We start from the raw sequence: 15,131 nt of genomic DNA on the forward strand, positions 1-15,131 counted from the left end.
TCTCCTAAAGCATTCTCTTTATTTTCCCAACAGCCTCCTTCATTTTTTTTTCCCTTGATGCAATGTCGGACCTATTGATTTTATTTTCAAACTGCTGGCCTGTTTGCCCTAAGTCATAAGCCATCAGTGTAGCCTCTTTTTCAGAGCAGTATTGATCATTGTACAGCCAATCACAACCAGTCACCAGCAAGTGTCATTATGTGCTGCTCTTCCTCTCTTGTTTGTCTGTCTTGTATTGTCTCCTGTGTGTATTCTTTTAATCTGGCCATTTAACACCCCCTGCCCCAGAGAAACCAAAATGACTTTCTATGTTTATGTATTGAGTTTGCCAATTTTTCTTGCTATTGCTTTTCCCCTGTAAAACAACACAAGGGCAAAATCAGTAAATCTTTAAATGAAAACGTTATCACATTTGAGGCTTCATTCTCTATCTTCATAATTTTCTTACTCACTTTGTCTTTTCGATTTTGCATTTCTTGGGACTTTTGTTCAGCCCCAGTATTTGTAACCCTGGTAACCGTTATTATTTTTGTGTTATTGGTGTCCCACATAAGCCTCAGTGTATTTTTCCCCTTCACTTATTGCACCTGACCTTTGTGGGCAGTTCACCAGGAAGTTGACCCGCACCACCAGACCCCCTACGACTTCTTTCTGCATTTTCTGAATCTTTCAAAAAAAAAAGAAATCAATGCTTTCCTGTATTGTGCTTTGCAGAAAGCCATTTTGGCTGTATAAACTGATTGATATGTTTGTGGAGTTTTTCTCTTCCCTAAACAAAGTCCACACCACTGTTCTGGCATTTTGTCACCTTCATTCCTCAAGAGGTTTTGTACAACCACGACCACCAGCTGGGATAAGAGACGACAACAGTGGGGCTTTTAGGCAGCTTTTGTTACATTGTAACAGCCACAACATTACTGAAACAGTCCACTTTATACAGCCCTCTCTTTTGTGTTCTCCTGTCACTCAATCCATCTGTCTCCCCACCTTCTCTTGTTTGGATGCAAGGCTTGCATCTCCTTTGTGTTTGCGCACTCAGTTCCTACCCTGGACTCTGAAGAAACTGATTTATTTTCTCTCTCTCTCTCTGGTCTTGGACATAACAATATAATTTAAATGGAAGTGAAAGAGGAAAAAAAAAACGTAAACCCTCCCAGGTGCCTGACTGACCTGTGTCTGCCTACCCATATATGTAATCTCACCCAGTGCACGCCAGCTACCCAGTACCTTCAAAATAAAAGCATGGTCAAATACCCCAAATTAACTTACACAATACTAAATATCAAACAAACTAAAGATGCATTCCCAAAGCTAAACCACAAAGAATAACACAATGATAAGTGATTAAACATGACCAAAGTAACTGCTCCAAATAGCTCCCTGCTCCTAAATGTGAAAAGTATACTCACAATTAAACTAATATCTACAAGGAGCTATTCTACAAACTCTCCGATGGAGATTCTTCTGTCTTCTGGAAAGCTGTGGACAAAAAAGAGAGAATGGAGTAGTGAGGGAGAAAGAAAGACCTTCAAAAGTCACACTTCTCAACAAATGCATATATTTCTATAACAAATTAGTCAGGAAAGATGGCTGCTGTCCTGATTTTAGGGGCAAGAATCAGTCATTTGCTGTCAACTGACAATAATGCTTGGCCACTAGTACTCTGAAATCAAGTGGATTGTGTTTGATGTCATTTAGAGAGCAGGGGTGTTGTGTCTACAGCATTCAGCCACTCGACAGTCCGACTTCGCCCAGATAAAACTGTTACAGATAAATGATATAGTAGCGCACTGGTGCAGAAGGATTTAAACAAGCCTTATGGGAAATAGATAGGGTGCCATAGCACAAGCACAATGACACTGAATGAACTCTGTTCCCAGCTAGTTGTCAGGAGAAAGCAATGGTGAACATGCTGGAGATATCTCCGACGTCGCTCGTGCTTAACTTTAATCATTTCACAGTTGAATGTTAGTTGAAAATTCAGTTTTAGAGACTTGACACTTCCTCAATTTGAAGCTAGTTCTCATTAGACATGCTTTTAGTCTCTCTTGTCAAGACAACAGTTTTAATACAGCCTATACTGCATTTTGAGGTTGGAGTAATTCTGGCATGTTTGAATCAAAGGAGGATGATTAAGAGCCAATTATATAAATCGGTCATAAAAATGGCATGTTCTGCTCATCTTTAAGTTGCCGCCGATTGATTGCATCACATTAGGTGGATAAACTGCAGAAATATGACACAAATCGTAAACCATGACTTTAACTACTAACTTCACGCATAATAAGCACATAGAAAATACCATATTGACCATAAAGTCAAATTTTTATTTTCATCAGCGTGGGACTTTTCATTCTGGAAATTCCTCTCGAGGTATTGATGGGTAATAGGACCAATGATTAAAAGACTGCATATGACGAGGCATGTTTCAGCATCTTTTCAAATGAAATAATATTCCGAAAATGTTGAATGTGTTTTCATAGTCCTGCGATTCTGTGGGGAAGATGAAATACTCAGGGTCAAATCGCCTTTTGATGATAGCTAGAGCCCTTCTCCTTAGATATTCTGTAGCTCTGGCAAAGCAGAAGTAAAGACTAATAAGTTTTCAGAGCGGTTATTGATCCTGACATATTAAGCCAATAATCTGGCATTAGCCACACATGAGCATTGTCTCATTCTCTAGAACGTATGGTCTTTTGTTGAGACTATCCATCTAATGCATATCGCCACGCTTTTATTGATCACTAGAGGTTATTCTCCAAGGTTACAGGAGTAGGCGTTAACAGCCAATTTCAAACTGGGAGGTTAAACAAACTTGACTAAAAAGTGTCTCATTCAGCATTAAGATTTTTAGTCAAAAAGTAATGAGCAGCAGTTCATGGTGGAGCATAAAAGCAGACTGATCCTTTCTCAGACGTACACAAAACCTTGCAAAAGACAAGAACAGAGAATTAAACTCCAGTGGTTGATCTTTCACCTCATCTCTCTTATTGGTAGAGCAGAAAGTAATTTTATTTACCGGTAGTACCTCTACAGTACAAGGTTATGGTGCCTATAAGAGATATATATCAAGCCGTATTCTTTCACATTCTCACCCAAACTTTTTTTTTTTTCCCAAAGATTTCTTTTTTGTGCCTTCAATAGAAAAAAACCCAAACTGCAGGTCATCATTTGATACTTTAAAATCAAAAGACAGTTGTACTAGGCAGTGTGGATTTTTGAGTATTTCTGCCACACTTCAAACTCTTTTTTTTCTGTTATTTATAAACTAGACTAGAATTTTAAAGGCTTGGCAAGTACTATGCGATAGACAACCTTACATTTTTGTTTGCTACGTGACAAGGCTCCTGAGTAGTGATATTGGAATGGAACAACAAAAGTCAGCACCTATTTCGTTTAATTTTCAAAGGCTGCCATTATAAGACGCAGCTTTACTTTAATGGTCAATTCGATCTGTGAAAGTGCAAGGTGTTCACCTAAAAAGCATCTTAAAGGTTAGAGGATGTGGCCAGAGTGCAGCCTGACTAATTCCCTCTTGTCTTTTTTCCACTAGAACCTGCTGATCAACCAAAGATGAAGAGAGGAAGAAAAGGTTAAAGCTGTCATCTGACAACAGCTTTCAGTTTGGCAGGAAGAGCGGCACCTGCTGCGTTCCTGAGAGATAAGGGAGAGTTGATGTGTTTTTAGCATGTCTTGGCTTTTAAGGTTTGTTATCATCATATTTATCCCAGATTGCATTGATTACAGGACCTCAGATGTTCTGTGTCATGAACGTTTTGGAACGAAATATAATGCGTGTGTGTTATTGTCTGAGGCAACATGAGACTTTTACAAAATTAGCACTAAGTCCTTTGAATTTTCACTTGTATTTTTTCAGGGATTTTTATTCATTTTCTGAATTTGACTTTTGAACAACATCTATGCATCTGGCTTGAATGGGATGGAAAGGATTAAAAAAGCACTCCCTGTATGACAGGAGACCGTCCAAATATTTGAAAGAAAGTGGTGAAGTGAAGACTGTGTAAAGATGTGTGTTGTTAAATATAGATAATATCGGCCATCTAAGATGTTATGTACTGCCTGAATTTATTTAGTTATTCAAATTCAGTTGTTTTTTTAAAAATCTAGATCAGGGTTGCATTGTTTTAAGTTGTTTACAAGTTCATTTGACAAGATACACAGACAGCAAAACCAATCTGATGTTAAACCAGATCCTTGGGTCATTATCCAGACCTGAGGTGAGAATAAACATTTAATTTATTTTTTTGCTCATCATTTTGCTCTTTAAATAACATAAGATGAATAAATGTGCTTTTTACTGTATATTTGCTTGTCTCTATTCTTTTTGGAAGCAGAATCAGATGCTGACATCCACCAATTCTGTTATATTCCAGTCATCCAACATTTGATTTTGCATTGTTGAAGATGAGCTAATTGCTAATAGCATCAGCAAGCCACTACATCAATTGAATCAATGCTCAGTATTATAAAATGCAAAATTTCATGTCAAACATCCCATGGAAACAGTCTCGAGTCGTGTCTTTGAGCAATTTATCAAATGGGAAGAAAAATGGCAATAATGTACAAGGCAGAGAGGAAGATTTCTGTCCCCAGGCTGGAGCTGGAAAGGAGAAAGTTGAGATGAAGGAGATTCAAGGTAAAAAAAAAAAGAAGTTTCCCAGTATCGTAACACACAGTACAACTACACCCACACAGCATAAATAAAGGATGACATTTTTAGCCTCTGAAAATATTTGGAGTCCTCAGCAGTTATGTTACTTTTAAATCAGATCGACCAGACTTTATAATGATGTCTGTAATTGATTTAAAGTCACACGTTTGTCTGAATTAGCTTCATTTTCTCAGCTTTGAGTAATTTCCCCCGATTTACAGCTCTCAGATCTGTAGTGAGGCTCTGGTAATTGGGATGGAACACACACACACACACAGATTCAGGTTTAGAAGACTTTGCTGCTGTGCACATCACACACACACACACACATTTGGACACCAGAGGCCAATCTTAATGAAAGAAAAGGCACGGTAGAGTAGAGGATGCAGTCATGAAGATGTTGCCACGGTAACAGCAGTGTGCACAGCCTGAGAGTTGGGAGGCATCAGGTTAGAAGAGAGAAGTAGGAAGACGACATTTTGCGCATTCAAATGCGGTCTCTCTCTCTCCCTGTTGATCCCGTGTCATACCCAATTACCACTGCACCAATGGTGGGGTGGGGGGTTGTACAGAGCACCAAGAAAGAGATGGAGGACTGTTGTTGTGCCTGCTTGAACCTTTCAGAGAGATGGTGCTCGTGCACACAGCGAGGTGAACACCCACGTCTGTCATTGCAGCTTTACAAGCGAAAGGTTGTGGCAAAAAGCTTTTTTATCAGAAGCTTTGAAAGAAATGTGCATACGATGGCTAAAGTGTAATACTATTAGAAATATGTCCAAAACTGCTGCTTCCCGCTGACGGTGTTCCTTCTCGACAATTTACAGTGTCCTTGGGCAAACGGGACTGCTCGTTGCTTGTTAATTGGCTTTTCTACAAGCCAGTTTTACTTATATAGTATCAGCTCATATGCAGAATTATTTCAATTCAAAACTTTATTAAATAGCATCTGTTATATTCAAGATTGTCTGGAGACCCAGACCCTTTAGAAAGCTCCAAGACAGACAGACAGACGGACGGACGGACAGACGGATGACAGAGAGACATTCTGTGTGATGCTGGGTTAAATATATCTAGTGTAATATACTAAATACTAAGTATATTATATACTAAACTAGGCTCGATTGACGTTATTTCCTTTTGCCAAATCAGAAATTTAATGTTGTTTACAAAGAAGAGTGAGTGAATATAGGCAGTATATTCATCACTTCAGTTTATTTAAGATTTTATGATCAGATTTTGATAGCAATTGGCTGAATCTCCGCATCCAAACCTTCTACTTCTCTAATGCCATGAGAGGAATTACAATGGGCGAAACGTGGCTGAAGAAAAAAGGAAACTACATGGCTGGTGCTTAACTTCTGGTGTCTGATGGAGCTGCAAGGATGAGGTACAGGAAGAAAGGAACCCTACTGTTGTAACTCAGATTAAGCTTCTCATTTTTCTTCGTCCTTTGTGTTTTGTTTTGTTTCTCCCACTTGTCTTTTCTTTTTGCCACACACGTCATTTACATGAACCGCTCTTTCTCTGGTGCTGAGTGGCTTAAAGCTGTTTAATGTGTGTCGTCCATTTATCTGACTCTTGCTCTGGGGAAAAGGAACACGAGAGTGCAGCTCCAGTCGACAGTCACTAACACCCCCCACCCCCCCCCGTCAATGAAAAAGTATAGAAATTCCATCCAGCCATTTGTTGGCTCTATAAATGTAGCTAATCATTATCAAGTGAGTGTTTTAAATAAAATAAGTAAAATAGACTTACTATTAACTCTTAACGTGACCATGGCAACTGACTGGATCTCCATCCTTGACAAAATGTGATTTCCTGTAGTCTTAAAGTCATCAGTATACACGGGATGTGGTGCTGGTGTGTGTACAGGAAAGATGGTACCAAACTGAAAAGAGATCTTAAGAATCTTCCCGTGTGTGTGTGTGTGTGTGTGTGTGTGTGTGTGTGTGTGTGTGTGTGGGTTGACATTGTATGGTCAAGTATAATGTAAAGATACCTAAAACCTTCATCAGTGTTTGTATTTAGTGTATACCAAATTGCTATATAGGACAGCTTGGTCAGAATCGACACTAGCATCAGCTATGCATCAGCCCATGACGGGTCACTTTTAGATTATTTTAAAATACAAAATATTGTATAACTAATTGTGTAGAGCCACATTAGCTAGACAATGTGTAAACTGTAGTTTGATTTGTGCTACTAGCTCGTTTAGGTTTATGTAATCACAAATTCTGACATTTAAAGAATATATAGAGACAATCTTCAAAATTATTTTTAAAATAATATAACTCGAATAAAATAAGTACAATTCTAATCATTATGTTGCAAATCTTTGGAGCAGCAAAGGTATAAAAATTGGTTGAGTTGAGAGAACATGAACACGTTCACAGCAATAACAAATATCTAAAGCACCACTGATGAGCAATGGCACGCCACACTCAGCTACCATGATTGGAAAGTTCAGCTCACCTTTATCTCAAGCATCGTGACACACCGATGGGCAGCAGATCAATAGAAGATGGGCTTTGCCTCTACATTCATGAAGGTATAAAAACACTTGCACCAAAGATGTAACTCCATCTCTGGGCCAGCAAAAACCCTCAGGAGTTATTGTTATTTGTTCTGACACTCTTGCAACACATCTTTCCAATGCAACTCTGACAACAAAATCCATATGTCTAAACACCATTATGGAAGCTAACAAATCCTCAGTGTCAAAAAGTGTCAAAGTTTCCTCCACTGAACAACAAACCTTTTGTGTTTTCTGCCACCAGTAACCACACTGATGAATGGGATTTTTTATCAAGAGGAAGTCATGTGACTCTCATGGAGCTAAATTAAAAACATGCATTTTTATAAAGTGTACTTTGCCCATTTGAAAGTGACATTATGAATAATCTGACAATCTAGGCTTGGGAACACATTTTATGGCTTGAAGAATCAAAGCCAAGCTATTTAGAACCGAAAATAGAGCCACACGTGTAATTTACAGGTGTGTATCCTTCCAGGGTTGTTTTTTAAATAAACACGATAAAGAAATGTATAAAACCCTTTTATTAACGATCCTGAGATAAAGAAGGAGCCCTCATGAACACAACAGTGTTTTCATGAGGTTTTCTCCCAATATTCCAATTAACAGAAGGTCACAGTCTAACCGCAGAGGTTGCATTTATTTTTGTCTAATATACAACTTTAAACTTAAGCAAACCCTCTCACTTCTTTGAAGTTATTTTTAATGACAACAATAATAAATGGGCTAAAACCCACATTCAACTACTTCTGGGAATACGGGTTACGTCATAGCTGTTGCCAATAGTAACCACAAAGATTAACAGAACATGAAATAGCCGTGGCGTCAATGCTGTCAGTGGAGATTTACAGCAGATTGTATTTAACGAAATGCTTCTTTTAATAATTAAAGGTAATTTAGGTGTAATTACATTCTCTTTTCACTAATAAAAGCAACAAATTATCTAGAAGTAAGGCTGAAACTTGTATCATCCTTTTCCTTGACACTTTTTTATGATTCTCGTATACAAAAATACAATTTCAAGCACAATGTGATAGATGAATGAACTGGATTCAGTATGCAGGCAATCTTTACTTGTTTTCCAGAAGATACAGCATATAACAGACTTATATGATTATTATATTATATAACTGGCATATATGAAGAGGACAGTGTAAAATTCTATGAGCATACTGGCACCTTTATAATTTCTTACAAGGCTGAAGGAGACAAAACCCCCTCTGGACACATCATTTACCCCAAATATACAAAGAGTGCTGTAATATTATCATAGCGTTTCCACCAAGCTCCATTTAATGATGTCTGATAGATGGCGTTTCACTCTCCTCATAGTATTAGACACCCAGAAGTATAAACAAGATGTAAATGTTCTCATATTTTAAATGTAATATTTAGTCTTTTAATGTGATGAATAAAAAAGGTGACATGTTTCATGAGAATTTTGTGTCCTACACACACACACACACACACACACACGCACAGGCATTTCAGATTTTTGCCCCTATTTAAATGGCTCACGTTGCACGTTGATTCTCTTTTCAGACAAATGCAAAACTTGATGTGAAAAAAGTCATCTAGGGAGATAAGCTTTTCTGCTTCCTCTCTGGCCTTCTAAATTTGTGTGGGCTGACTTAATTGGGGCTAAGTCTTAAGAAAACCTTATGGAAAAATGTACTGCCTAACTAGATGTTGCTATAGCAACATAACAGTAAGCAACAGGCATGAACACAATTGGATAAATAACTCTCTTTCTCTCTCTCTCTCTCCCATCTGACCTCTGATCTTAAAAATGTGTTGCGCAATTAAACTGTATAATGGCAACTAAATAGTTTTAATTAAAAGTTAACTCACTGAATAGAATTTGAAGGCAAATATTTAAAGAATCACTTTAAAAATGTAGCACAATAAGTAGCTGGATTTGAGTTGCCATTCCTGGATTTCTGAGCGTGCTGCTTAACCGCTTAATCTTTTGCCGTAACACTGAATAAAACAAGCGTATTTGTGTGTGACTCTGCAGGGGAAATGAGTCTGATGCAAGCACAGAGGAGATGATGATGTGGGAACAATGCTGCAGATGGCAGCCTTGCCCTCAATTTATACACAAAATGCCACAGTGCATTCCTGACATAGATATAGATATAGCTCAGAAGCAAGCCGGTCAATACAAATTCCAAATTAAACCATTGACTGAATATCTGGTGTTAACCTCAGGACACAAATGGATTTAAAAGCTGATTAATAGAAATTATTATCTGTTCCTTCCAAGTCCAGCTGCAGCTGAAAGGGAGCCTGAAGGCAACACACACATACGTGGTAAAATTCATCAACAATTTACCTTGACCACTGAGATGTAGTTTAATTAAAATTGAATTGCTGGTTTTGTGTTATTTTTTTCTCGGGATTTTACATCAAGCTTTGTCCGACCATCTCAGCTTACTCCGTGGTTTATTTTGTAAGTAAGAAAGAAAGAATTCTTCGGAAATAGTCAGGCTACATGGAAGCAGTGAAGTGGATGAAGTGAGATATGAAAGCACAGGAGAGAAGGATAAATGAGCCTCTGGAGAAAGGAAGGAAAGAGGAGGTGCACATAATCATGTCTATGTACTGTATGTGTCTGTCTGGCTCCACTCGTGGAATATAGGTGACGGCTGCAATTCAGTGCATTGACCTGCACGCTGTTGTGTCTTTAGCATTGTTGGGCACACTCACCCTGGTGCACAGATTGGATAAAAATAAGAATATTGAAAAGGAAAGTGCTGCCATCTTCTACCTACATCTACAGACCTACAAGCTGCCAGCCAAGTAGGCACTAATGGGGACTTGATTGACAGGCACAAGCGGCATGTTGCTATGACCTAAACAGAAATACACGTGCTTGGAACAGGATGATGTAATAACTGAGATGATCAGGTTTTAGCATCATGTAGATGCTTTATTACGCATTTAAACGCAGAAACTTTCACAACTCAGAAACATCAAGTCTGAAATTCTTTTTGATTATTTTATTGTTGAAAAGGGCACTATTGTTATGCTGAACACTTTAGTGTTTCACTGTTGCCCACTGAGCTCCTCTGTCACACATTTTAATTTAACAGTTTGGTGTTTTATTTTCATTGCTCTGCTCTGTGAGATGATTGATGAATCCCAAACATCACACCTTTCTCTTCATCATCACATTTCTCTGATCCATTTAGCAATAATTTAGAGGTGTTTAGCATGGACTACAAGGCTGTCAGGTGAAACACAAAATAGGCTCGAGCATGATTGTGTCATACTCTTTAATTAATCATAATGATAATAAGTCATGAGTTTTAACTTCATATTAAAGAAAGGACAGGTTTGTGATAGAATATAAACATTAAAGTTACGGCTGTTGACAAAAAAAGATAAGAAAGCACTAAAACCAGAAAATAGCAGCTTCTGTAAAAACAAGCTACAAAAACACTGCAATGTCGCCACTTATTAAGGCTGCCACAGCTGCCATCACAGTTAAATTATTATAGTTTGCAACAAATATAGAACATGACGGCATGAAGAACCTATAGGAAAGATCATATAAGGGACAGGCCAAACCATATTAACTTACTGCAGGTGGTCAACATTCAAGTAAAAATCAAGACAGTGATAAAACCTTCATTTTCAACCTACCACAACAATGCTGCAATTCTGCCTCCTGCATACGACAACCGTACTTAAAAGCCTTTTATGCTGCAGCTCTATTTAATTTACACTGGGATGGTGAATTTGGATGGAAGTAGTAATGAGGCTCCGTTGCCATCTTCCTTTCAGAAAAAAGAAGTCTTTAAGTTGACACAGAAGGGTGTTCGGGCACATTTTTGAATGTTCCCTGGTGTATGATGGTGCCAGGCAATGGCTCCAGCTTTGAAGAGCAGTTAATATTGTTCAGAGAAAGAAACACAATAGCTGATGCAAAGCCAAAACAAGAGGACAGTGTCGGGAGGTTAGGGACCGGCGCCAAGTCGCGCTGTTTCCAGCATCCCTGTGCCACTTGCGTTTGTGCTTTCTGTCTGTTTCTGTGAGTTTTAGAGCTCTCACTCATCCACTTTCTATGTGTTTGGTGATGGGGTTGGCACAAGGGGATTGCAGCTGAGTTACAGCTTAGAATTTGGCCTTTCTGTTTTGGTTTAAAGGGTGGATGAAAATAATGTCATCGCCAAAAAAAAGTTCCACCTTTTCCACACATTAAAAAAAAAAGTCTTTCAACATTTCAACTTCCACCTTTATCAATTTGTGGGTCTCTATGGTGTAAAAGAGAGCGGCTCTAGATGGGAAAAGCTGGATTTGCAGAGGATTATCTGTTGGTGTTGAGCTGTTGGACTCTGTTCCTTCTGGAATATAAGCAGGCTGCATTGCTAAGCTTATTATTATTGTTTCAGGGGAAGTTTGGAATGAAAAAAGAGAAATTAAGAGGATATAGAATGGAAAATATGCAAAGAAAAACATAACAAGCAAAAACAAACAAACAAAAAAAACCCAAGCATCAGTACAATCTCAAAACATATATCTCAATGAGACTGATCAAATCAGAACAGAATGTTACAACATAACCGATCTATCTGCATAGTTGCCGTGGTGATGAAATGCAGCACTGGTCTTGGTTTATGCTTTAATGTTCCACGCTGTGGTCACAGCCAGTTTTAAAATGAAGCACTGACTGGTGGGAATATGTAAAACTTCAATTACATGCTAGTTTTAAGAATCGATAAAGTATTTTTTTCTTTACTGATTGTCAATTTTAACATGTTGTGTTTATTTTTCAATTAATATGAAGTGTTGATCATGGTGGCTGGAATGGAATTTAATTTATGAAGTTTAAATTGAAATTTGTTGTTTTTTACAGGAAGTAGAAATGAGCACAAATGTGAAAAGCTTAGATGAAAATTGAGAGGCAAAAATGCCTTTAAGGGCATCATCATCAGGCCATCAGATACACGAAACCAAAAATCCTTATTGTAATAGAGATATATGAGGGGTAGTGGGTTATTCTGGCCAACCACAACACCAGCTTGCCTTGACATCTACATACTGTTCTATCCTCAGCAGCGGATTAGCTGATCAAATTATTGATGTATTTAGCTTCATCTCAATTTAAATTTATTTTTCTATGTCTGTTACATTCAAAACTGTCTCCAGGCTTCACCAAAACCCAGGACCTGACCCCTGAACAAGAACCAGGGAGGAACAGTCCCTTGAACAGGACCAGGTTCCTGTTGTTGGACCCTCGTGCTGATGACCAGCCAGGCAAAGGAGGAGTAGATAGGCCGTAAGATATATAAGATATATATACCTTAGTTATACTGGATATATAGAACAAAAACTGTGCATGTCATTTGGACCGGTCAGCAAGCCAGTGTGCAACTATGATGTCATCATAGATACGTAGATACACAAAGACATGAAGAAAGAGAGAGAGAAACACAAAACTATACAAAAGGTTTTCACCACATCAAACGGTGACCTACAAAGAATGGAGAAGAATACATACAACCATGAACCAACATTAAGAGATACCAATAAAGCAAGAGAAAGCTGTCAAACCTGACACTGTTCTAATCTACCCCTCCCTTACAACAGGAGGGTCCCTGCAGATGAGCCTTGCCCTGCTCGGGTTCTTCCTGCTAAAGGGAGTTTTTAATGAATGAAGTCATTTAAAACGAAGCATTACTGTCCCTCACTGGTTGGAAGAGAGATCAAATTTAGAAGCTAAAGAAAAGGGGCGATTTCTGGTCATGATCGTAGTTCACAGACAGACACCCTGTCTTCCAGACTTACTTTGTGCTGTACTGGAATACGGCAAAATGGTATGTGCTATATAGCATGCCAGAACAGCAATTATTATCTTGTCCATGGTGAAGGACAGGATGCCCTACCGCATATAATGAGATCAGATTTTTATCTGCATTTAAAAGTGAAATTTAAAACAATTGAAGAGTATTGATAAAACAACCTCAACAGTTAATTTCGGAGTATGTATAAGCTATACCCTTACTGTTTGCCAACTGACTGGCTAGACTGCTGTTTGATTCCACCTCTCATCTCACATCTCTCCAACCTGTCAGCATTTTGAGTGGGCTGCTTCAGGTACTGTACACCGCTGACATTGATGGTTGCACCGTGCACATCCCATGCACTCAGGCTGAAAACTCAACCTGGCATTTTCCTGGAGCTGGATCGGAGGCAGTGGAGACGGAGCACTTTAGCACTGACAGGCAGGTCCAGAGCTTTGCTCATGACATGACCAAATCAAGGAAACCAGTGGCCATAAAAATCCTGCAGATCCAACGTTGCCCAGAAACAATTACAACAAACACTCACGCAATTCTCTAAAACGCTCCTTGTCTATACATTTTCAAGTGTCACAAAACAGGCTTTTACTTTATTCAGTGAAATAGGTTTTCTATGACTGAAGGTGTGCAAATGGATCTAGTTTGCATTAGAACCAGTGGGCCCTTTGATGACATTGGTTTGGACACCTCTAACAGGAGAAGTTCTCTCCTTTGAAAGTTTGATTTACGACATTCACACTAAATGAAACGAAACAGGCAAAACAAGGGGAAGGCAGTTGAGAAAAGTAGATTTCTTTTTAAGCTGAACTGCACTTTGCACTCGCTCTCCCTTTTTGGTCATTAAGTGTTTATGGGTGATTTATTAAGTGATTTATGAAAATAAACCTCAGAGTGTTTCTGTTTTTGCCTGTTACCACCGTATATGCCCTCGAACTGCAGCCTTTGACAATAGAAAGGATTGAAATCAAACAGTTTCTATCTAAACTAAAATTTATTTTCCATATGTCTTCACCTTAATATTTATAATACAAAGTTACCACACATCCTGTTGTAATTCTGTCACTGTATTACAACTGGATTGCAGACACTGATTAAACCCTGCCCATGGCAATGGAGCAGTCCTCAGGCTGGTGCCTGGGAGGCTAACAACCTGGTCATGCTAAGAGGATTACACTTGTGTAACTTTACTTTAAAATCCATCCTTTTTACAAAATAGGGCCAACATGACTTTGCTGGCATTTATTTTTTTATCTCCTTTACACAAGACACTATTGTGAGTCCCAATGTTTAAGCCCTAATAACTTTTCCTCCTGTATGAGTCGTTGGCTTCTGCTGTGTAAAACTCGTCCGAATACAATACATTCTTTATTACCTGTCCTGCTCTTTTGGGTAGCTGGATAATGATAAAATAAATGTACAATTCTTACAGTTATTTTTTTGTTTTTGTAGATCATCATTAACACACCGCAAAAGCACATTTTCATAATTCTTTTAACCACAAATGTCAATGGGGAAAACATGTCAGAGGACATCATTTTGGTAATGTCCTCATGTCACTGTGTATCCATCTACTTCTTTCACCCTCAAGCTCAACATTTCTCTGGTGTTATTCACAGATTCTCCATCTTGCCATAAGGGAAATACCCACTGCTACTCTTCACTTTGTCAAGAATAAATGAAGGATGTCACAGAAGGTTGGGAGAATTTGAGCCACACAGCAAGTCAGGTCAAATGCTTAAAATATCACGAGGAAAAACAAAATGTGTGAAATTCTGAGTGAGAAATACTACTGAAGACTCTGAATGAAAAGTGTTCTTTAGTACTGTGTATTTAGTAGCAGGGGTTGAAAAAAAAGAAGATTGAGGACAAGAAAATTACATAAATAAAGGTTTAAAATTAGAAAGTAGGGAATCTTTTATCTTCTGCTGCTTTAGCTGTTAATGGAGAAAGCAAGTCATGGGTTGGAAGAAAAAACATGTTCATTGCCTTAATGAATCTTTCTTCATGTAACACAATCTAGACTGAAGATCAGCCAACAGCTCATATACCCTATAGAGACTTACATAACATGTGACAGACTACTAGAGAAGTCATACACACTTTTTTGTGGTAAAACTAA

At 38.3% G+C, this 15,131-nt stretch overlaps 1 protein-coding gene across 3 annotated transcripts in view; it reads left to right on the forward strand.

Moving 5' to 3' along the window:
* Nucleotides 1-4,323, forward strand: part of LOC130530421 (MICOS complex subunit mic25a-like) — a 39,380-nt gene extending 35,057 nt beyond the window's left edge. For all 3 annotated transcript variants that reach the window (XM_057041592.1, XM_057041595.1, XM_057041593.1), the window contains one exon: nt 3,554-4,323. In XM_057041592.1, coding sequence (XP_056897572.1) covers nt 3,554-3,577 — 24 coding nt within the window. In that variant the 3' untranslated portion in view covers nt 3,578-4,323. The remainder of the gene's footprint in view (nt 1-3,553) is intronic.
* Nucleotides 4,324-15,131: the final 10,808 nt, after the last annotated feature.

This window comes from Takifugu flavidus, chromosome 8, assembly GCF_003711565.1.
Source record: "Takifugu flavidus isolate HTHZ2018 chromosome 8, ASM371156v2, whole genome shotgun sequence".
Lineage (NCBI taxonomy): Eukaryota > Metazoa > Chordata > Actinopteri > Tetraodontiformes > Tetraodontidae > Takifugu > Takifugu flavidus.